General features: G+C 31.5%; 2 protein-coding genes across 2 annotated transcripts; both read right to left on the reverse strand.

Annotated features, from left to right (window-relative positions):
- Positions 1–4,890: 4,890 nt before the first annotated feature.
- LOC139482906 (receptor-type tyrosine-protein phosphatase alpha-like) lies at positions 4,891–11,498 on the reverse strand. The gene is made up of 8 exons (XM_071266931.1): positions 11,355–11,498; positions 10,483–10,582; positions 9,658–9,731; positions 8,672–8,797; positions 7,905–8,015; positions 7,396–7,550; positions 6,529–6,664; positions 4,891–6,064 (listed from the first exon to the last, which is right to left on the reverse strand). The coding sequence occupies exons 1-8, from the start codon at positions 11,373–11,375 to the stop codon at positions 5,984–5,986; spliced, it is 804 nt and encodes a 267-aa protein (XP_071123032.1). The 5' UTR covers positions 11,376–11,498; the 3' UTR covers positions 4,891–5,983.
- A 419-nt stretch (positions 11,499–11,917) lies between these two features.
- Positions 11,918–20,445, reverse strand: LOC139483196 (receptor-type tyrosine-protein phosphatase T-like). The gene is made up of 9 exons (XM_071267228.1): positions 20,415–20,445; positions 19,353–19,615; positions 18,590–18,677; positions 17,475–17,542; positions 16,525–16,561; positions 15,603–15,700; positions 15,168–15,299; positions 14,284–14,447; positions 11,918–12,113 (listed from the first exon to the last, which is right to left on the reverse strand). The coding sequence occupies exons 1-9, from the start codon at positions 20,443–20,445 to the stop codon at positions 11,918–11,920; spliced, it is 1,077 nt and encodes a 358-aa protein (XP_071123329.1).
- Positions 20,446–26,322: the final 5,877 nt, after the last annotated feature.

Here is a 26,322-nt window from a genome sequence, read left to right on the forward strand (position 1 = left end):
CAGGCTTATCCATCTACGCACATGAAGGTGTCTCATTTTATCAGCTTTCTGTTTTTGCAAAATTATAAACCATCTACATTAGCATCTTATGTTTCTGCTATAAGTTATGTTCACAAGTTAAAATGTTTGCCGGATCCTACAAATTCTTTTTTAATAAAAAAAAAAAAGATTATCAAGGGTGCACAAAATTTGAGGAGATCCTGTGACACCAGATTACCCATTACAAAATAGATATTATCAAAATTATTGTAAGGAGTTTCCCATGTTATACGGGATCAGTCAATCAGTTCCTTTTAAAGGCTATGATGTCCTTGGCATTTCGTTGTTTCCTCAGGATAGGAGAAATTGCTGTTAAAGCAAAAATGAAAATAACAAAGTTTTACAGTTGTCAGACATTTCTGTGGGATTACAAAATTAGGTCCCAATAAATATGACCGTCACAATAACATTTTATAAACATAGCGACTTGCGTTCCAAGAATATTTTAATTACTCGAAACTTTGGTAATATGTTTTGCCCTGTAAAAACAATGATGGATTATATAAAGGTGGCAAAACACAAGTCAGGTCCCCTTTTTCATTTTCTTTGTGGTACACCAGTATCCTACACTTATTTTGATTCCTCTTTGAAGTCCCTATTAATTTTCATAGCTTTAAGCCCAGAGCTTTACAAGGGTCATAGTTTAAGAATAGGCACTGCAACAAGTGAAGCAGCTTAAAGTACATCTTTATCTGTTATACAACAAATGGGTAGATGGAAATCAAATGCATTGCAAAATTACAATCGAATGGATAATTTTTTTGTATGATTTGACGGAGGTCAAAAGAGCATAATAAATTATATTTTTCCATTATGTATAAAGCTGGTAGAGGTCATCATGGTCATCAGAGCTTGTTCTACCTTTTATTCTTTTCATTTAATTGCTTCATTGCTTTTATTTAGAGTAGTCCTTTATGTCAGTATGGATAGAGGTCAACAGGGCTTGCTCAATCCATTGTTTAATATTGTTTGCAAAATGATATGTTTATATATTTGTATTGTATTTTTTAATTTTTGCTAATTTTTATATATAACTATGTATTTTGTCTTTGATTATATTGTAACACTCGGCGTACCTTACACATATGTTACTTTAATGTCGGTAATAGGATAACAAACAGTATGACATGGGAATGTAAAGGTCAAAAGGGTTTGCTTTACTTTGGCATTTCTACTGGCCAAACAGTTACGGTAGAGGTCAACAGGGCTTGCTCTTACCAATTTTGTTATTTACACTAATGTTTTGAGTTGAATGATATGTTATTTTTCTGAATTTTTCCTTTTGTCATAAAAAGTAGTCTCCAAGGATGTCTCGGGTGGTGGTCTACCCAACTCAGGGACTTGGGGATTATGGCGGTAGTTATTCCCCACCTTTGCAATTGTTGTCATTTATTCAGTTTTGTTTGATGACGTAATTGTCCATCACTGTCAGTTGTATAATGCTTTATGATATTCTGAATAAATGACCTTTTTCACAAATCTTGAGTTAGATATTCTGCAAATGAACTCGCATCCTTAATCAAATGGCAAAATCAAAAGTATGAGAGACTTGCAGGAGCTGAACAAAGAGGACCCCAATGGTTATAAAAACTTCGTGAAAGTGGAGTAGGACGCTGATTTCTTATAGGAGTTTTACTGCTCTTTCCTTAAAAATTAGATTTGTCACTGGATAAGTACTGATGTTATATAGCAATATAAAAAAAAATTACAATCCCCCTCTCCTTGCTTTCTTACAAATTGAGTCTACTGTTTGTGTCATATATGTGCATTGGATGTAATCAGTATTTTCCATAAATCTGATACTCAGTAGTTGAATGGTTCAAAATATATATTTTCGGTATATACATGGTAATAACCTGCCTTTTTTACTAATAATATTGCAAAAAGGGGCAAAGATGCCATACCGGTATATTTTCCCAAAATTTGGCCAAAAATAGAATTGCAATCCCCTTGAGGATACCTTTTCGGAAACTGTTAACATATATCTACCACAAATTCAAATAAAAACCATTTGTTGTTCGTTTCATTTTTTTTTTAATAAAATCGTATCAAAAAGTGTATGAAAAAAAGTGTTTGTAAAAATTCGACCGTAACGGTGACATATAGTTGGGTCAAGATCCCTAATGCGCCTCGAAATGAGGAACTCAAAAGTCATATGTAAACTAAAAATCTCTGTGTAGTGATATTGGACATGTTTCTATTTTTTACAAATGACTGAGCTTAACCATTTGTGGTGATCAGGAAAGTAGAGGAACATAGAATCAATGTGTAAAAACTATGGGGCTATTAATGTGCTCAAAGTATATAAATTTTCGAAGAACTTATTGTGTTACAAAAGGGATTTTTTTTACCACAAGGAGCCGCATCACGAAAGGATGTTCGGGGTATACTTATTAACGGAAAAAGTTATCTCACTTCGTACCCCGAAAATTTAACCACATATGTGAAAATGTCACAGCTTCGAAACGAGCTATCATACATACCCAAGTTTACGATATGAACTGAGGTACAGGAAAAAACGTTACCATTATGTAAAAACAATTAAAGATATTGACCAAGTTGTTAATTTCTGTGTCATTTGGTATCCTGTGCAGAGTTGTCTCATTGGTAATTATATCATATCTTCGTATTTTCATACTAAAAACATTTGTGGACATATCGAAAATACGGACAGTCAAACAAAAATAGCCCGTTAAATAGCTAAAATATAATATTGATGTTCTTAAAAACTAACTTTGAAGACTGCAGAGTCTACTTATCGGCTTTCGTTTTTCGCTATGGCTGTGTCGGTTTGACCTTTGGGTTTGATTGTTCCTTTGGTATCTGTGTTCTCTCATTTTGAAATCGTACACCTCCTTGCAAAAGTACAGACGCGTACTGTACATGGAGGAGTTGGTGTACAGCTAAAAATAAATAGTGACAATATATTTTTGCAGAAGCAAAGTTATGAGAGTCAATCAGAGCTGCACACATGTCTAGAGAATCGTGTATCAGTCATGTATACTTGTGTATGGCCGAGAAGAGATAGAAGAGTGGTCGAATGTGGTCGCGTAGATATCGGGTATTGGTTGAGTTGATCTGGGTTGGAAAAAATATAGAAGTCACAGTGATCATGAAGCAATCGGAAATTGGTCGAGTTAACCTTGGCCACATATCGTACAGGTTGTCGTTGATCGGGAAATGATCGGGTATAAGTCGAGCATAGATTGAAATGATCGAGTACTGATCGGTAAACTAAACTATTTGTAATCCGACCATACTCGATCTATTCACGACCCTTTTCCGATCAATTCGATCGCTACTCGACGTATTCACGATCTCTTCTCGAGTGCCTGGCTTCTCATTCCTTACTCGAATGTTTTTGACATGTCAAAAACTCTCGGGTAGAAAGTCAGATTGATGACGACCAAGGTAGACCAACCCGAATATTCTTGTCGATTGAGACAGATCAGTCTCCCGATCGCTTAATTTGTCTTAGTCGAGCATGATCGAGTTGGTCTGATCGGCAGTGTGAACCTAGCTTAAGGGATTGTCATTGCATTGTTCCAAACCTGTTGAATGTGTTTCTTCATAACGACAATTTCTTTTCTTGACCATCGAAAATGAAAAAAAGTTGAGACGTAAAACTATACTTGAAACACGTGCGTCGTTAGAACGACTAATCAAGTACCCTATCAAATCAATGATATATACGAATGTTGAAGGATATAAGGTTTTAAGTCTGAGAATTTCTTGCTTTTGAACATTTCGTCAGTTTTTCTTTCCGGACCAAAGGCGATAAAGTTGAATCAAACACGTGTGTCGCAAAGTCGTTAATAAATCCTTTATGTGACATGTGATGGACGCCATTTAACCATATCATTTGTTATTTGTCAAACAATACAATCAACACCTATATTGATTAGTTCTTTGTTGCCTACAGCTATCAAATGCAATCAGCTGATTATTGATTTTCAGTCAAAATCGTAACGAGTTCAAGGTGACTGCCGAGTATTGTTTGATCAGGTAAAGTCTAAGAAACACGAAAAAATATAAATAAACAAGATAAATGAAATAAATTCATTATATATATATTTCTTTCGCCAAATTCTTTCGCAAATGACGAATTTTAATCGCCACATTTTTTTTTTTGCAAAATGCGACAATGGCGACCGCCAGTGGAAACACTGCTGGTATCTATGATTAGTTTATTTAAAAGACACCACGTCCACTAATATTTTTGTCCATCTGATGAGTTAAGCCTTTTTCAACTGATTTTTATAGTTCGTTCTTATGTTGTACTGTTATACCACTGTCCCAGGTTAGGGAGAGGGTTGGGATCCCGCTAGCATGTTTAACCCCGCCTCATTATTTATGTATGTGCCTGTCCCAAGTCAGGAGCCTGTAATTCAGTGGTTGTCGTTTGTGTATGTGTTACATATTTGTTTTTCGTTCATTTTTTTTACATAAATAAGGCCGTTAGTTTTCTAGTTTGAATTGTTTTACATTGTCTTATCGGGGCCTTTTATAACTGACTATGCGGTATGGGCTTTGCTCATTGTTGAAGGCCGTACGGTTACCTATAGTTGTTAATGTCTGTGTCATTTTGGTCTTTTGTGGATAGTTGTCTCATTGGCAATCATACTTCATCTTCTTTTTTATACATTAAAGCAATTGCGCAATACATACCATTAAAAAGTCTACATCATGAGAAACAAGCAGCGGAAAAGGTGAATGACACTCCACAACACACATGACACAATATTGAAAATATTGATCAAAATAAGCAATTATGTTTTACAAGATGTTTTTTTTTTATATTTGCAAACATTTATGAATAACATTGATTAAGTATTCTCTGAATACAAAATGTAAAGCAGTTCAACAATGCATAAAAATACATGTTACAATGTATCAATAAAATTTAACAATGAAGATTAGTTTATCATTATTTAACAGTACAGTATTTTTCAAATTTGTTGCTTCCGAAGACAGGTTTTGAGGATGTTGACATACATAAAATACGATTTAAAATTGGATTTTTGAGGTTCCTAAAAACGTTTTACAACACAAAAACTAGTTTAACAAATTCTTAAACATTCAATTTGGAACTGTTTTAAGACAGGGGTCTATCAAATCATATTTGTTTTGTGGTTCACAAATCATGTTTGACAGTAAACTAATATTGATGAGTATGCATATATATAAGACTGGTTTAAATGATTAACAGAATCCTCAGACCAGGATGAACAAGTAATCTTTAGGAATCTTGAAACTACTGATCAACTCGATTTCAAATTTTATCCATGTACAGACCGTGTGATGTCAATGGGATCATTACTTGTTTAATGAATATTACGGAAATCGTCAAATTGGAACTTTTTTTTTGTGATGGTGACAGTTTTCAAAACCAAACGGTAAAATTACATTTAGAAAAATTAGTTTTCTACGTAACATTGTATTTAAACAGATTTTTCCACTAGTAAGTTAAAACCATTACTATGTGGAAATTTGCATAATAGGTGTGGAAAAATGTTTTTTGTTCACACTTGATTAATACGTATTAAAAAGAAGCAAATAACTGTATATAATCTTAAAACTAGCTTATTTCAAGAACATTAAACAAGAATATTTAAATTGTATTGTTTTCTTTTGAAAACATTTAATTCGTTTGAAATTGTTGTTTTTGGTCCGTTTCAAGATTGGCAAACCATTTTTTTTAAAAAACAGATCTTATATTAATGGTTTAAAATCTGTTTCAAGCAATACTTTGTTTAAATGCGAATAAGAAACTAAGCATACATAGTTTATCAAATCGCTCATGTTGAACACCACAGTATTCTAAAACAAAAAACGACAAAAAATCTTGGGTATAATTGCTAACTAGATAAATTACATATATAAAAAAATACTGGCAATAGCACTTCTGTCTATAAATTAACATTCAAGTACTGTTATAGCGTCACTAATAATTTGCATACAATGAATCGCTTGATTCTTCCTCCAGTAGTGATTTGATACACTTATAACAATACTCATACTGATCCTTAAAAAGAAATAAAAATGTTAAAGAAGTATTAATGATATGAAATGTTTAAGCATGAAGTTATTTTTCCGACAATCTAAGGATGTAACATTTCTCCATCTTTGTTGATTATCAGATCTTTTGAATAGTTTTAAAAAGTGAGGATAGAATATCAAGAAAATATAAGTTAGTTTGTCCCGAGTAAACTGTCACCCATTGGTGGTACAATGAAATTAGATACCTTTCAGTTGTTAATACTTGCATTCCATAATGTGTAGTTTATTTTTCACTCGCTGTGAGCGTGTTGGTGTTAAATGATGAACATATAGACCGACTTATTAGTTGATAGTTAATATGTCACAACCCTGCATTTATCTTTGATACATATAAAGGTAATTGGTACAACATTGGTCCTCTTTTTTTCAAATTTAGAGAAGAAATGCACTTTTAATGCTTCTTACAAATAAAAAAAAAAAAACACTTACGAATTCTGGAAGAAATTCCGGTCGCCTTATTTGTATTGCCCTTACAACTTGAAACATATCGACTTCATCATCCATCTGCATTTTCTCCAAAGCAAGTCTAAGTGCTACAAATAGTCCACTCTTGCTACATCCATCACTGCAATAAAAAATAATTTCCCAGTACTCAATTAGATACTCTTGATGTACATGTATTTGGTGTTTTGAAGTGAACCAACCTTTTGATTTTCCAGAACTTATTTGATACATCTGTTTGTTTTATAGTGATTAAGATGATAACACAATGTTGACTACTGTACTCCTATTTTTTGACATTTTTACCTATTATGGTTTTTTGTTTTGTTCACGCATTGTTGTCAATAAAATGGTATTGTAATATAAGTGAGAAGTTTAGCTAGCTATAAAACCAGGTGCAATCCACCATTTTCTACATAAAAATATGTCCGTACAAATGACAGTTATTATCCATTCGTTTGATGTGTTTGGGCTTTTGATTTGGCCATTTGAATCGGGACTTTTTTTTATTATTCTTGGAGTTCAGTTTTATTGTGATTTTATTTTTTATGAGAATTCGTAATATATAAACTTCGATGAGAGAAAATGGAATGGAATAAAACTAAAAGCGTAGAGTTTGCTGACCCTTACGGAACATCTGAGTTAACCCTCCAATCACTGGTTTGTTGCGAGTTTCGCATGACATTTCATAGTTTTATTTGTACTGTATAATCTATTTCTGTGTATTTATCCATTTCTTCCCTTATGATTTTTTTTCAGTATTTTTGTGAAAAATAACTATACAAAACAAAATCATAAGAAATTTATGGATTTACAAATTGTTTATTTACAATATTACAATGTATTCAAACCTACCTACAAACTACGGTGATTGGGCCCTTATTTATTTCCCAGCAGTCAATTACACGCTGGATAAGCTCCAACATATATTCAGGAGAAGAAGGGACATCTGTATTTTCAGTCCATGTGGTTGCAGTGAACACCGTTATTGATTGTCTCTCCTTATTTTTCTGTAAATATTAAAATCAATCGATATTAAAAAAATCATGTTTTTAGGAAAATGTATTTCAGTAGGTAACATTTAATGTTTCATTTGCAAAGAATAACATTTTCAACGAATAAAATCAAAAGTTACGCTAATGGTTGCTTACATGTATATCTTCCAAATGAATAAGCGGAATAAGACTTCCTGCAGAATTTCAAATATAAAACCTTTAGAAAACATTTGCAATAGCACATATCAAGTGATTACTTTTCATGTTGTACTGCATGTTTATTTGTTGTTCTTTAACATTTGAATTTCGTTAATTGCCATTGAGCCATTATTTTATTGTAAATGATTGTAAAATAATAAATACTATTACCTTATGGTTCAAAGACAGCTTCAGTTCACTTTGTAAGCTACTTTTGTCTTTAACAACACTAAACTGCTCACATTCTAAGTTTTCTTTCTCGTCAATCCAAAGTGCAGCATTCTGTTTTAAATTGAAATTCAAAGCAAGACATTTTACACTGAATTAACATTATTATACCTCATGTATGATGTCGCAATGCAAAAGCTTGCTATGACCAAATGCGAGTTTTCAGTATTTTGAAAGCAGCCACTGAATAAGGAATTTGAAATTGATTGCGTAAATTTTTAAAGACTTCTCAAAAAACACACAAATACACTATAAAAATCAACAGAAAACCCAACAACTGAAAAACGAACATCCATCTTGAAAAAAATTAACAGTTTGAAAACAAATATGTACACGTACGTAGGTCAATTCTAGCAACATTTGAAAGCATTTATTTCCAATCATACCACAACTTCTGGGTTCTCATAATGATAAACAACCAAACGACAAGAGTTGAATAATTAAGAAAATTTTATTTCTAGTGAAACCGATAAGAATACATTGTTTTTGCTAAGGTTAATTTACAATTTATTTTCGTTGAGGTTTTATACTGTAAACAATTGCTAGTGTTTAAAAGACTTTTCATTTCTTGTTTGTACAAACACCTTTTAAAGAACAGATGTTCAAGTTTGCATAATATGATCTAAAGAAGTAGGGTGGTCACGACATATATTCATGTATAACTTTGCTGTCTTGATATGATATTGATTTTGATATGGAGTACTATTTACCTTATTTGCAAGATCCAGCATAACAATAATGTTGGAGCCGTGGTCATACACCATTGTCCAAAAGTCCACTACTGTTTCAACCAATGGACATTGTGTTACAAGGAATTTGCTCTCAGCTGAATAACCCTGCATAAGAATGGGTTATCATGTCAGTATCATTAGAAAAGGAAATACAAAATATATATCTTGATGACATCAGCGGTACCATTTGTTTTGTAACGAATACGCATTTTGACAATCAATGTTTCATCTGCGATGCTCGTGAAACTAAAAACCTTATGAATAAAATGACGAGCTTATACATGTAACCCAAAAATGACAAAAAGTAAAGCCAAAGACCGATTAAGTAATTATAGCGTTGCATGAGAAGATATCTAATTCCTGAAATAAAAATATTTTCCACAATTTTGTAACAGAAAAATTGTATAACACAATATCTGTATTTGCATTGCAGTACCGATACCGACTTACTGGCTGGTGATACCCTCGATGCCTCACAGTCCATCAGCAACGATATAGACCCAGTGGCAGCTGCACTATTAACTGAGCCGAAGTATAATTGAAAATCGCTGTCTGTGCAATGGATTGGATCCGAAACAAAAACTTTGTAAACATTATCAAGTATACAAACTTTGATCGATTGTCCTGTGTCAGACTTTATACTTGCAGTTTTAAAATAAAAGGATTCGATAAAGACTAAAATATTATGTACATATGATCATAAAAGAGGGACAAAAGATACCAGAGGGACATTCAAGTTAGCAGATAAAAATTTAACTGACAACGCCATGGCTACAAACAAAAAAGACAAACAGAAAAACAATAGTACACAAAACACGCATAGAAAAAAAACCACTAAGCAACACGAACCAGCACAAACACTGACGTGGATCTCAGGTGCCCCGGAAGGGTAAGCAGAACCTGCTGTACATGTGGCACCCGTTGTGTTGCTCATTTAAAAATTTAGAAATAAAATTTGTACTCACGGGTACTATCACTGCATTTATATAATCATTCCGTGTTTTACCAAATGACATTAGGTAAGGTCTATAATTGTCATCTACAAATATATGATTAAGATCAGCAACACATGAGTGTATATAAGCCGGATTTCACAAATGACGTTTTATTTTTTAAATTAATGTACTATATTGCACAATTAACGTAGTTTACATGTAGAAATTAAACATCTGTGCGTTATTTCTACTATATCTAATGTAAATAAATGTGAATCAAATTACTACATGAAGTTTAAATAAATTATAGAAAGATCGCGATATATTTGTTGTAATCAACGTCATAGCAACTGAGTCATTGAATGGATTGATTTACTTTGGTTTTTATGACAGTGTAGTGTTCAAATTGGGACCCTGTTAAAATAAGCTTTACATGAAAAACAACATTTTAGGTTTTTTTTTAATATATTTTTTGTTGGTGTTTTTTTTATGAACAATTGTTTAATATGATTAGATCATCCGATATACATTTTAAGTCATGTTTGTTGAAAACTATTTAGTAGAAACGTGCGGGTGTAAGAACTGGCTTTGGTAGAGAACGTGTCTGAGATGTTTTAATAATAAGAATATTATTATATTAAGTCTTGCTTTCTTATGTATTACTTCAAAATATAGTTCATATATGTTCGAAGTCATATGTATTGAGTGACTGCATATTTCTGATTCTGAATATTGCATGGATACTAACGTGTTATACTCTCTTTTGATGATGATAGGATATATCAAAATTAAAGGTTTCAGTACATATTATATAAATGTTTTATTTAAAAAAAAACATCCGATATTTTATCTTACGTGGATAAACATTTTTTGAAGAATTTTTGTGTATGTTTTCTCTTGAACGTGCAGATCTATATTCGGCAGGCTTATACGATGGTTTCAGAGATTGCAGTTTCTACAATTGAAATAAATAATATTGAATGGGATGGTTTTACTAAATACAATATGTATCGCTAAAGAGATTTTAAACACGTACTTAATTATTCTTGATTACGAGATTTTAGGACGACATGTCCAAACAGAGTTATTAATGTCATACTAACATATCAAGAAAGGACAAAGCCCCAATAAAATATATAAACTAAAACTTTCTAGAATATGACATGCACTTGGGTTTAATAAACTCTCAACGTGATAATTTCCTTTCAAACAGAAACAAACCTTTTATAGAACATACATAATATACATGATATACATAATATATAGTACCTAAGACTATGTATTACCTGAAAAATCCATATTTCTTTTTTGGGGGCTAAATGAATATCAATACATAAAACATGCAGAATGTTAGGTAGGGATACATTACAATAAAGTCTTTCTCTTTTGAACTAAATACAAGTGTACTTACCTCAAAAAGATAGACGAAATATACTAAAGGGACATTCAAACTCAACGTCCATTTTGCATGTCGATACTTGAGTATTTGAGCCTAGATGGTGGCATTTGTTCCTTGGTTTTTCCGTTTCGAATTAAAATTACGTATTTTTGTAATCATACTTTTTGCAAAGTAATATTGTGATCATTAATATATGATTGTATTCCTTGTTCCGTTTAGTTCAAGTCAAATGAAGAAATGTATCATAGTTCTCACCGATAACGTTTTAAATAACTGAATGTGTATTATTTTTAGAGAATTGATTGTTTTTTTGATTGATACAATATACCTGAAACTCTTGTCTGTACATTGTTTGATTTTGTGGTAACCTTTTGTTTTCTTGCTTTTCGATATATCCACAAAAATTGTTCTTGCGAATGGAGGTATCCGGAACAGTGAACAATTCTAATAATGCTTCAAATACGACCTCATATTGTTCCTAAAAAAGTAAAATCTTTTTATTAAAGGAATCCTGGCATTAACAGTTATTTGGTGTCACTTCCTATTTTATGTTATGTTGTTCAATGAATTTAATTGCGTAAAATATACAATAACTTCATCTGAAAGATATTATTACAACAAAATGAAGAATACATTCGTATAAAAACAATAATCGGGTTAATATGTTACAGACAGTAAACACTTTAAATAGTAAATTGTAATTTTCATTAACTGAGGTCTGGTTGCGCAAGAGGGACACTACCCCTCTTACATTTTCAAGCTTTTATTTGATGATGTTTAAACACGGTCAACCAATAACATACTATATTAATGGATTTAAAGTGTTCATTAGATTGAAAGAAAAAAGAGTAATTCGGCAAGAACACGAAAAATAAATATTTTGCTTAATATTTAACTACGGGATCTGTATTTTAAATCAGACTGATACCACCATAAAGGTATAATACGTACATGTGTCTGTATCATATTCATTCTATATTTTCTCATCATCTGAACATACTCCATAACATCAACAGAGCCAACTTTCTTTCCATGTTCATATAATGCATCTATGGCAATGAAAGTTCCTGTTCTGCCAACACCGGCACTTCAAAATTAATTATTCAACTTTAACTGTTTTCAGTGTAGAAAATTGTTTGGCTTTTGTAAAATGCAGAATTTTATGATTCTGCATAATCAGATAATCTTACAATAAATAATACAATAGAAATCCAGATTTCAAATCTTTAGTAATTTTCATTTGTTTCTTTGTGATCGTTTTCTTTATACAATATGAATGAAAGATTCAGAATAAATCACGATGACAGACATTCGTAAACACCATATGAACAAACGAATACATGCAGTAGTTATTGGGATCGCCAACGTTCTTAATCACATTAAACGTTACCAATGGTGCACATTTCGACAATCAATATTTCTTCGTTGACTCTCGAGGATCGAACATTTGAACATTCAAACCTTACTTGAAACTATGAAGTGTTAATAAATTCAGTAAGGACTTGAAGTAGTGTCAACAAGGAACCAGAGCAACATGTAAACATGACGGTCCGGAAATGCTATCCTAAATTTAAACTGATTTTCAAAGTATTATAGAGATTTTTTGATGAATTAATAAAACATTAAATACTATGAAAAATAATTGCATTGATACATGTGTATAGGCAAATTATTTTAATAACTATTTTTATGCTGATGATTGAAATCGTTTTATAAATTAGATTAACATATAATTTCCATTTTTAACGATACTCTTTGAGAGCCTCTTAATGAAGTCAAGATGAAGAGTTTTGATTGGTTAGCTATTTTTGGATATTCCATTATCAATTATTTAGACAGAAAGATGATCGATACTATTTGTAATCAATAAGTTATCTTTGATCTTTTCGATTTTCCCACCCTCCTTCCCCTTCATCTCCTATCTTTTTTTAATAAAGTTAAGAATTCATGTGATATTATGATAAATATTTTGTTGATGATAGGTTATTGTAACATATCTTCACATAGTAACGTTCTAATGTTTTCATTTTATTAGTATAGTTTAAATTTTTCTCTTCATAGATTATTATGAGTTTCTACTCTGCCTTAGCTGGGGCATATGTGACCCCATTCTAGGCCAAGAGTTTATGTTACAAAATGGTATGTGACAATTTTATTGTTATGTAATTTACTTATGTTAATTAAGAACATTTTTCACTTATCTTTTATATGTTGTAAATAGTTTAAAGTTATGTAATACTTTACGTAATACTTTATGTTTTGACAATTTTACTTTTAAAAGTAAAAATTCACAATATCATTTCTGTGTTTGTTATACTTAACTTATATGATTTAATAACTTATACTCTAAAGAGAGTTTTTAGTTTAGCGTCTCTTGTGGATTGAAGCAGGAGGACATCAAACAGTTTATCATATATTTACTACTAAAATTTTGTATGTCTAATAAAGTTTTTTTGCTAGTCTGTATCACCTACACTGTGTTGCATACTCCGTATCGCATAGCCAAACCTGTATCGCATACCCCGTATCGCATAGCTAAACCTGTATTGCGTACCAAGCGTGACGTTATATATACCGGAGACGTCAAAGTTTGAATTATGACGTCCAGTTGCTGTATTTCCTGGCATGACACGCAATATAACCTCATTTAGTTTGAATTTCTGAAAACAAATACTTGCTAGAGAAAATGAGTCGTTTATGACACTGATTCAGACTTAACATTTTGGAAGATGATCAAAATTCCCATTCTCTCTCCACTAGTATTTGTACTTAGCAGTACATATATCATTACAATCGAAGGTGGGCCCACAATCAGAGGGGTCTCATCATCCAAAATGGTAAAATTAAATGTATTTGGGATCATTTATTAGATAGGAGACTGAATATTTATTTCTTAAATCTACCAGGCCCCAACTTCAGAATCAAATAATTATCTCCTAACATATGATGAATCTGATTTTGTTGAAATATATGATAAACAGATCAATGCATGGCAAAATATGTATCGCATGCTGTATCACCACGAGAAACCAATATCAGTCCTGAAGGCTGATATTGGTCGAGTAGTGATGTTATGTATTGTTCAGTAAATACTATATCACGTACAATTATGAAGAAGAAAAAAATGAAAAACATTATTGTGTATGATTATACGTGTTCTTCCTTTTTCAATTTTCGTGATGCAATCACAAATGTTTGTTGAAAGGAATAACATGATCGGTCATCTATGTAATGTTTGTTAATACTTTTAAGCATACCTGCAGTGCACCACCATCGGTCCATTCTGATCATGTTGTCCACACTGATCATGTTGTTCACGTACGACCTTTCTGTAAAAGTTGACCAGATTAATGCTATCTGGAACACCGTGGTCCGGCCATTGGATAAAATGAAAATGATGAATATTTCGCTCTCTCTGAGTCTATAAAGATAAATAAACCTTTCTATTAAAATATAAATGTCATGTTTTCACTACCTATGTTTACATATCTAGGTGATATGTTAATCAATCGAAATAAATTATTAAGTTAATTTTTAATCTTTAGCTCAACCCTGGTCGACAAAGTGAAAATAGGATGATGTTTTTGTTAGCTTAAAATCAAATGGGAAATGATGGACGGTTCAAGGAACAGCAGCTCCAATAATTAATATAAAGGACAACCATTGTATGATATCGTGTTCATTTTAACTGTTATCAAGGAAAATTTCAAAATGAACGTTGTCACTCTTTACACCAAAACTGTGCATATGACATTGGAATATATATAACAATTACAATTAATCGGTATGTTGTTTTATCAAATAGTTCAATCAACTTACCAAATGTGTGGCATCAAAATTAAAAAGACAGAAATACGATTGGTTTCATATAGAACATTTCATGTGGCATGTATCTTCTATCAACGATCATGGTAAACAGTGCTAACAAGAATATGTTCAGTCAGAAATACAATGTTTTGTATATCACTCCACAAAAACTAAAAATAGGTCCAAAAATTGATGTTTTATTTATATCATTAAACAGTTGATATTTTATATTGTTTCAGATACCTTACAAATATTTGTTCACTGTACTATTTATGTATTGTCAGACCAGACATCTGCCATCAATCAAAGTCAAAGGTATACAATAAATACTTACCGTATTGTCATATACTGCTATCAATCTATACACGTAAACTGTATGATGAGTCTCATTTTTCAATGTAAGTCTATAGTTTTCTATAACCATTGATTTATTTACTGCATGAGGCCAATATTGTTCACATTTTTTCTAAAATAAAAAGTTTGTTAAATGTTAGTTCTTTTGCATATAAAGTATGATTTCAACAACACGTTGGATTTGCCATCAATATATATGCAAACTTTTAATTGATTATGTTAATATAAACATGTATTACTGTTGGAGTCTTGTGTCATCAAAATTTTCCCTATATCATTTTCGTTAAAGCTTACTAAGTAACACATATGTATTAGATAACAGAACATTATTTTTTTAATTTATTTTCAGTAAACATTTACAGCACTGAAATATCTGAGGATGTAACATGTAAAATACATCGAAACAATAACTTACCCTTCTGTTTTCTTCCAGTTGTGTTACCATCACAATTTTACCAACTTGTTCCTGCCAGATCATGTGCCAGAAGTCCCTTACAGAATTCTTTTTTGGACCTTTTAAATGAGCAAATATCAAGCTATAAATAATAGAAAATACTTGAAATACAGTAATATACACAAAATTGCTTATACCTATATATATTCACAGGAATGCTCACATTATAATCCTATATTACATCATCTTAATATCATCATGCGGTTATGAAGGTGAAGACTCTGTCTAAACCGGAAGACATTAATCATGAACGAATAAGTTTGTTATGTTTCAAAACAGTTCAAATTGTAGTTTCATACAATGTGTCACAAAAGGTAAACTGCATTGAAGATAACCTATTGCAGTCATGCATTTCGTCAAATTGGTAACAATATTTTCGAAGACCTTCCCAAACAAAGCCCCGAAATGACTAAAACAAATCAAAATTAAAAAAAAAAACAAAAAACTATAGCCCCAATGTATGTTCAAAACAATCATCGTAAAACAAATATCAACATCGAAAAAATATAAAAATGGAGCTACCGGGACGAACTGTTTCGTTGACTTATTCGATAACAACAAATCATTCTCATACATGTCTATTTATGTTTGTACGTTTATTTATTTCGGGACAAATGACTGTCGACAATTCTTTGAGGCCATCTAGATGGTTAATTATATTGTGTCCAGTCTGAAAGATTTACAAAATGCAGATACATTACAACGAGTCAATGAAATCTTAACTTTTTGGGAGAACTTTTTGTAATTTTGATGCACGTGTAGGAATGTTATAAATCAACTATAAAACATTTGAGTCAAATATGTAAAAATGAATTGTTCAACGGATTCTACTTCAACATTTTCAAAATATATAACGTATAGAATAAAACAAAAATATGTATACCTTGTGATGCGATATATGCCTTTTCGTTGTAGTAGCTCTGAAATTAATATACATCCTAACTAGTATGTACTGCAACATTTGGTTATTCTTTTCAAACCCCAAAATGATAATAGGCATTTAAAATCTATATCGTAAAATTGTAATTAAATGTACAGTAATGACTTCTTGAAGTAATAAAAGACATTCCTTCGATATTTTTGTTGTTGGGTGACTGTCTCATTGACGTTCAAGTGCATATATACCTTACATCTTTATCTTTAAAATTTTAGTTTCAATTTTTTAACAATATATTTTGTCAATAATCCATTAAATGTGACTGGACGTTATATTCGATAATCAGTTACAATACATATGTACTTTGATTTGAATATCATTGGATTATAAGAAGAACATACATTGCAGGGATTAAAAAAAATCCAGATCAGCTGATTATGTTTTATTACATGATAACATTTGAAGGAGATCGACATTGTAAGGACACTGTTTTTATATTTTATGGTACCATTTTTTTTTAAAGCAATTAATAGCCATTACTACATGTAGTAACGACAAAAGAGACAAATCTCAGCAGTACAAATAACCTAAAGTTTGGTTTAAGAAATATCAATAAAAATTAAAAGGGTAGCCTACAGCACACGTTTGCTGCTAGTAAAAATTGTAAATATAAAAATTTGAAGAGCATTGATTGAACAGTTTTCCAGTTATTGCACGTCAAGTGTCATTTTCAAATAATGTTCGAACAAACACTACGAACTAAACGACAGAAAGCATCATGGTCAATATATCAAAATTTGAAAACCATACAGAGAACAGTTCTTAACTTGTTGCAGAGGAACAGCTGGATTCGCAACAATTTACTGGAAGGTAGTATAACCGAAGTGTCAGAAAACACTGCTAAAATGCAGTTTGTAAAATTTATCATAATCATCAGGCATTTCCCATACACTTACGGCAATGTAACTAGCATTGATATAATCGTGCTTTGTATCCCCCTCAAGTACCACACGTGAATGGTCATCTACAACAAAAGTTTATATTTAGTTTCAAAAACTGAAATAAGATTGAGTATTCTCTCATTTTTGTGCTATTTTCACGTGTGAGAAAAATATTGATCATCACTAGTGAACAATCTGTTCTCAGCAAATGATATGTCTAAAACTAAATTATGATGTTATATTTTTCTTGATCTCTTCCTAATTTACTATTGTGACGTCCTGAAAACATGCTACATAGCAACGTTCTGCAAATGTGTGAAAATGAAGGATAAAAATCATAAGAGAAACAGATTTGACCACTATAACTCGTGTATTACGATATTTATCCACTCTCAACAGTAAAATTATCTTAAGGATGTTCGCTTGTCATGTTTTGTGATTTTTGTCAGATTTTCGAATTCCTCTGGTTTTATCCATTTGAATGCCTTCAAAAATTTTGGCCATTGACCCCCACTTTTTATTTTATAAATCTTTTACCTGTATAATTATAAGCCATCTGTAAAAGTCTTATAAATTCTTGTTATTTTTTAATAGTTTTTGAGAACTTGAACTTGTCAATGATAAAGCTATGAAAAATCAAGAGAGAATATTTTCCCGCCAAAATTTCAATGACTATTATCTCAAAAACAAGCACATTGACCTATCTATTTTTTGGCATTTTTTGTTCCTTTATTAATCCTCTATTAATATATACTAGTGTTATGAAAAGCTTGTTATTTTGAAACTGAGTAGCGAACTTCCTTAAAGGCTCGGCAAGCCTCATAACACACTTGTTGCAGTGATAGATTCTATAATTTGCAAATATGAAGCAAGATAATTTTTTTTTTTGTTATTCTCACTATTAGCAGTCAGCAGACACAATCTTCCTTTTAATAAATTTTTTTAAAGTGTCATTAGTCAAAGTTGACGTCGTTGGTGTTAAGTGAACTTTCTTGAAATAAAGGTGTCGTCATGAATTTTAAATGAAGAACCACATTTTAAATATATGATACTGTAATATGTGTTAATTTATTATTTTTTCCCATTAAAAAAACAAACCAAGCATATATAAAAAAAAAGATAAAACATACATGGCCATGTTGTAAGAAATCGATTTTTAAGTTTATTTTCTTCTTTGGACCCTTCGTTATGTGGATGTACAGGTCCCTTTGGCAATATCTGTGATAAATAAAACGATTTCAATAAAAAGACACAAAATTTGTTGGAAATGTTATGGATATGAAAATGTGTTACTTGAAAACAAAATGGAAAGGGTTCACAAAGGATCAGCATATGCCCTATACAATTCGATGAAATTTAATTTCATATGTTTTAGTAGACATAAACATTTCAAGATAAATTAAGGTAAGAAATGTTTAACTATAATATGAAATAAGAATACTCTAACGCATTTCAGAATTATGATGTCATGAATGTCACTTTTATGATGTGATCCATATTTTCGACTATTGTTTTTTTTTTTTGTAAATTTACAGTTTGCAACATTTCAAATTATTTGTCGACACTCTTATATTGTTCTTCGATCCCTAGGAAAGAACGATCCCATTCATTTTTTTTGTAATGCATAATTGATTAGACATTCAAAATTTGTGTATTTGAACTCCAATATTAATTTGAACGAAAGTATTTTTTTTTATTTGAAACCATAATGACTGTTTTGTATAATAACTTATATAATTCCATCATTTCATGATACAGAATGATTTAATTTTTAATTCTAATTTTTCATTTTCATTCATTGTTTAAGAAGAATACATTTTTTCAATAGTATATATTACACTTTTAGAAATCTATATGACTAGTGCAAATATGGCCTGTATGAATACAACTAACCTCGTATTCTTTCTTAAAACCTTCATTCCTCTTCTTCTCGTTGATAACCTTCTTAAGGTCTCCTACTAATATTTTGTAGTTGTTAACACTTTGTACAGATGCTGTATTGTTGTACACATTTGATTCATCGTCCGAATTATTTTCAACGTATATTTCAGTCGTAATTTCACTAATACTTGCTCTTCTACTTGTCCTAACAGACACATATAAATCATCTGCATCTGATACATAACCTTTATTAATATGTTGTTCTCTGTCGTGATCTAAAATTACAATTAATAAACACTTAAGTATATTTGATTTGCAACCAATAACAAATAATTCAAACTGTATCTATTTGAGCATTAAAGGGTGAAGAATATCATTATATGATCGTAAGAACCTCAATTATACAACATGTATTCTGATCGGAATAATGGTTAACTTCATGCAGACAATACACAGGACGATAAATGAGAAATATATCAACTTTGATAATAAATATAGTTTTACAGACTGTTTGTACAGATGAATATGTTTAAACCAAAACTATAGTGCAGAACTACACAAATTGAAGTAGTGACTACTATAACCATAATGCGTAAGTGTTTTCATCGTTCTGTCAGGTATCAATGTATTGCGTAAAATCGTATTGTGTCAGACCTACAACAGTATTAATCATTGCACGGATTCAATTGTTCGATTTGTTCAAGTGTTTATTCAGCTACTGTGTATCCACTCAACTCATTTACTACTAATACCTCTCTTCTGTATGTTAACGTACTTTCAATAAGCTTAAATTACCCTATGTGGTCCTAAAATGTATTGTTTCTATAATCATTAGACATGCAGACCAAAACATATTAAAACTTATGACATCGACAAGAGGTGTTGCACGCATGATTATATTAGAATGAGCTTTTCGGAAACGTTTAGCGTTTACAAATTAACTAACGCACATTCGCAAAACTAAATCTGAGGAAATAAAAGTAAACATGTACAATGAAGTTCAGTCATAAACTTGTCCACTTTTTTCTAATATTTGCAAAGACCTTGTTTTAAAAAAAATGCACTGCATGATACTTACTAGCGTATAGGTTACTTTGTGGGCCATTTTCTGAATATCTTCCGTGTTTGGAAAGTGACCTTCGTCTGCAAAGAAAATAATGATATCGCATAAGGTATAATTGCAGTGGAAGATCAATCTCTATTACGATGAAAATCAGATAGTATGGTATTAAAAATCTAATATGTTTATTATCAGATTAAATGAGTATAACACATGTTTTTGCGAAGAGTAAACGATTATATTTATAATATAATGAAATCCTGAAATGAATAAATAAATAGGATTTGTGATTTGAATTAACACGGAGAAAAGCATTGGTTGTTTTCAAGCATCTTAACATTTCATACAATGCCACATAAACTATTTGAATACATCAACAGCTATATGGCACAAAATACGTAAAATATCTGATCGAATACATGGAATATACGTATCTGTAATTGTTAGATTATACCTCTGAAATGACTAACCTAGGATAAATTAATTGAGATCGTAAAGAAATGTTTTCCTTTTATAATCGATGAAAAGTTATTAATGAAAGTCACATTTTTAATATTTTTGTAAATACTCCAACAAGCACTCGAAAATTATACAAAAGTCATTTGAAAAGCCAAATAACAATCATGTCAGCTTGTAATTGACTATCTTTGCTGAGATGCAATTATTGACAGATTTGGTGTTTTATCCAATTAAAAATATACATCGAAGATAATGAGATACATAAATAAAATTGCATGCTTTTTGCAATGAGCTCATAAAAGTATGTACACTAAGTCATTATTTCATATAATTATAAAGCCCCCAAAGGTACATAAAACATGTGAGCTAATTGTCCTGTTTGTATTATGATTGTGGTCTGCCTGATGTATATGCGATTTAAATCTGATACATATAAGGTATAATGTTTGTTATCATACAAGGGTTACGTGTTTTCTGAAATAACTCTATATAAGCTAGTGTTTACAAGAGTTAATTAAAACCACATTTGCATTTTATCGTCTCTCAGATTTCTCTTAAATGTCTCAAACATAACCTACCTGAATATAATAAAAGCAATCACAGCGATTATGATGACCATGATAGCAGCGCTTATGGCTCCTCCTATGACTGGACCAGAATTGGTAGGTGCTGGTTCCTGGTAAACTACAAATAAAAAATGTATATAATTGTTATAATAAAATCATAAATCGTAAACCTGGTTAGATCCACAATATGCATAAGCATAGTTCATTATCCTTGTTCAAATCATAAAAATAGAATATGCGTCCATATGATGTAAAATTCTGTTCGTTCACACTTTCATAATTTTATGTTCAGTAAACCGTGAAATCGGGGTACAATCCATCATTTAATAAGATATATAATTAGTGTGGTGTGATCAAATCGTGGTAAACTACCAGAACCACAACTTTCTCATTAGAATGCACTAATTAAACAACATATCATATCCATTTCTAGTGAACCGTAAAATGTTATCAGAATTGTTTTTTTGCATATATTTTTTGTATAAAACTAACCTTTGGTCAGACCAATAATTGCTAAATTTTATGATATTGTATCTATGGTGGAACGTCTGACAAGCATCTCATCTTAGTTGTGTATTGACTAAATCAGTTCGAAAGACATGGAACGGAGAAACAGACTCAATAACGGACGGACAGACGTATTTCATATCAGATATACTATACCTTTCTATTGAAGATTGGTATAGGATGTCAAAATAAATATAAAACTCTCTCATATTAGCTGTGATACCACCATGGTTTTGCCCCTACTAATCTTTGTTAAATTTTCTATTTTCAAAAATATTGCGTAGAATGTATCTTTGTTTCAAATACAGAAATGCTATGCATGAGTAAAGTTTAATTCTGTTCAGTACTTCAGTCAAATTTACACATAAAAACTCATTGCAAATAAGATAATGTTCACCACAAGAAGTTAACCAATCGAATATTCTACCCTTCCCCCCGTGTACAAGCTTTAGTAACCATGTAAACTCAAGTTTCCTAAATATTTATAAAAAAAAACTAAATTAAAATTGTGCTTTGAAACATACACGATATACGTTAATTACTCTTTTTTAATGCGCTGAAATGTAGAATTAATTTCCTACAACTGTGAAGTGCAAGGGAAAATATTTTTCGACCTTGTGCGTATGCAACCGGATTTGACGTACTATGATTAATAGTACACCTCTTATAATGTGATGTTATGCAATTCTTTATTTCCTCCATCCCAAAAGGTTGTTTATCATAAATAAGAGACAATTGATTAGTCTAGCAGCTAGGGATTGCAGACCTTGTAAAACTAGACACATATTATAACCTTTATAGGCTTTACAGTTAACTTCAAGCAACAACAATCAATCAATTGATATGCTTTCGTATTTTTAAATTCTGGTATGACATTAGTTTGCCATTGGATAATTTTGTCCTTCATTTTTTATATACAGTACTCCGCCATAATTGTTCGTAGAAACAATTATGGCGGTCACCTCACGGAAGGATAAAGAAGTTATTACGGTCGTCTCCATAGCACAATCGGGATAACAATTAATCTATACATAGGTGGTTATGAAGGAAAACATGTGCTTGTCATGTGACACGTGCGTGATTACGTCATTGTCGTCTGCACTTACATTGAAGCTAGTGTAAACAAAATGTGTCGCACGGGAAAACAACTCACATCTTATCAATCGTCTCGTTAATTTAACTGTAACTGTATAACAGCATTCCTAGGAGGATTTTACGAATAATGAGGAATAAAGGAATCACAACGTACATTGAACTAGGTAAAATGTACTCATTTTATTAGTTGTTCAAAATTTTCAAGTTTTGTCATATACAGATTTACATCGACTGGCAGCCATTTTTTCTACGAATACTTATGGCGGACAACTGTACTTGTATTATCATTCGTTTTCGTTTCAGAAAAAAGGATAAACATTACATAATGTCTTGAAAAGCTGTTTATAATTTTACAAATATCAACTTATAAGAAGTCGTACACATTGTCTACTTATATACAGTTTAGGTATATAGTCACATTTGTTTTCAAAGCAACAAAGCAAAGAAGTAATATTGGCATGTAATGCGGTCACTTTAACACGATATGTGCAATGCTTTTAATGTTTTTACATCGCACGTATGTTTTGTTCTGTTGTCTATTTATACGTTGACACACAGATGAAATGCCTATCGTGAAAAAAGATCAATAAGAAGTCAAACAAAGCCATTTCATTCATGTCGAAGTTTGTTTTTTTTTTATTTGCAAAATATATCGATTTGCACTTCAAAATTCCAGATTGTTTTAGCAATGTTTAGATGTTGATATGTTCATGATTTTCTAGTCCTTCCGTGTATATACATTACACTTGTTACACGGTACCGAATTATCATATGAGATTTGTCCTATTTTTGATGAATAAAATGAAATAAGGAGTGTTTACTTAAAATACATAAGGAAACAAATAACCAAAAGACATTAAGATGGCAACACAAAATTTTTACCAATAATAGACATGTGTCGTACACAACAAAGCAAATTACAAATTATGCAGTATTTAAATGCAAAGCATTTAATTTAAAAGACACTAATCAAATGCTTTTGTTTAGAAACACATATGTGCAGCACTATCGCCAAATTATGCATGTATATGTATCCTTTGTTAATTTAGATGTGACAGTAGAGACAAAAATGTAGCAATACTTGTGTAGACAGGACCTATTTTTTTATATCTATATCAGTAGGACAACCAGATGTGCCTTTTCGGCCAAAATGTGATTCGGCGGCGCTCAGTAGTCCTACGCCGAAAATTCGACTATTTTGCGTCGGCCGACGTCAACTGAAAAATGGCGCGCTTTTGTATTTTTTTTAAATTCGTTTGCGGCAAAGTGCGGACGATAAATACTGTCGATTTTAAGCATATCTACAGGAGAAAAATATTTGAGTTTACATATTATTGTCATTTTTGATCATTGAAACATAAGGAAATCTTATTTTTTTACATCTGAACATAGAATTTCGGATTTTGATTTTCTGCACCTATAGGATTAAATGGCTATATCAAAAATGGGAACAAAAAAATACCTATCCTTCGAATCGCTAAAAAATTTTACAACCTATTCTCGCGAGTTTTTGGCATCGAAATTCGTAAAGAACAGAGGTGTCCAAGCCAGGGCAAAAATTTGTTCCCATTCTAAAGTAGGGGTCTCAATCTTTTATAGGTTTTTCCTTGCATTGTCGGTAGATTTGAAAATTGGAAGAGTTTCTGTTTTTAAAGTAAATATTTATTCAAATATCATGAAAAGGTGAATCATTAGGTGTAAAACCACTTTAAATATAGCAGTTTGTGTCACTGAATTGTAAAATTATAGATTTTTTTCGAAATTGAAGAAGGCGCCATTTTTGGCTAGTTTTCCATTACGTCTATTGATATGCTAAAATTATGAGGTGTTTCTAAAAAATCTCCGACTCAATTTTTTTAAAACTTTCATATGCTAATCTTTGGTACAAAATGTATGTGTTTTGAAAAAATTAGGCACTTCTATCGAGTAGAAATGGAAAATGGTCACCTTTACTTTGTATGTCCCCACTATGGGGGCCCTGTTCCTCCCTTTACCTTGTTTCTGAAGAACACGATAGTAATTCATCTCTCGAAAAAATTATCCACTAAAAATAGTTGAAACATATCAAATATATGTTAAGACATCAATAAATTTTACTGGATGTGATTTTTTAAGCAGAATTGCCGGAATCGACCTCAACCGAAGTTGTGTCAGTATATAGATAAACGTTGTCAATTTCCGGCACCGAAAATGCCAACGTAAAATGTCATTAAAAGTTGGATTCTTTTCTTCTTTGTAGCAATTTTGTTAATCTTAATGCCAAAGAAGGCATGCAATATGTTGAATCCATACCAACGTTATACCATACTTGGTACCCTAGAGTGTTAGGCTTACACATCATGGGACCCCGACTGATTTGTTGAAATCATGATCGTACTTTAACTAAAAGTTTACAAAGTAACTTATAAAAAACAAGATTCATTCCGTGAATATTGCTACCTGCCGTTGAGTTTTTAATGAACATTTAATCTGATTCGGTCATAGAAAATCTGTAGATATTCCTTTCGTTAATATAATTATCGTTGTGTGTTTTGTTTGGTTTCTTATTTTTAAAAGGGGGCGTTGGCAGGGGCATGCTCTTTTTATTTTGTCAAAGGCATGTGTCATTTTTAGGGCTCAGGGTTCTCAATCTCTGGTTACAGTGGAGGTTCAAACTCATCATGACTTTAAAACTTGTTAAAAATTCATTTTGCAGTTTCTTGGGGCATTGACATACTATCAAAATATCTATGCATAGGAGGGATGACCAATTCTATTCAAAGTAGGTGAAGGGAATTCAAAAGAAATCCTGGTCCGTTCACAATAGTACTTCAGTGGCGGATCCAGAACTTTTCCTAAAAAGAGGGGGGGCTCCAGTCATGCTTCAATGATTCCCTATATAATCAACCGAATTTTTCCCACGAAAGGGGGGCCCCCCTGGATCCGCCTATGTACTTGTTCGCCCTGGGTGCTTTGCCCTTATACCCATTCGCCCTGTTCTTTTTTTTATTTTGTTGTCCTCTTTAATGTAAATTATTTGAATGAAGTATGTAAAATTTGGTTGACAATTTTGTGCATAAACCACATACGCCAAAACGTTGGAGATTTTGTCTGGATTGACTATTCATTTGCATCCATTGCTACACATGCATTTATTTCTAAACATATTTTCACTTTTGCATACAGATGCAGAATATTCCTTTTCAGCCTGTCTTGTGTCATGTAACAGGGTCTTTTATACATGTGGCTCACTAACTGCTTTTTGTTCAAATTAATCTTTTTAGACATTTGATATCTGGCGGAGAGTTGTCTTATT

This window comes from Mytilus edulis, chromosome 7, assembly GCF_963676685.1.
Source record: "Mytilus edulis chromosome 7, xbMytEdul2.2, whole genome shotgun sequence".
In the NCBI taxonomy this organism is placed as follows: domain Eukaryota; kingdom Metazoa; phylum Mollusca; class Bivalvia; order Mytilida; family Mytilidae; genus Mytilus; species Mytilus edulis.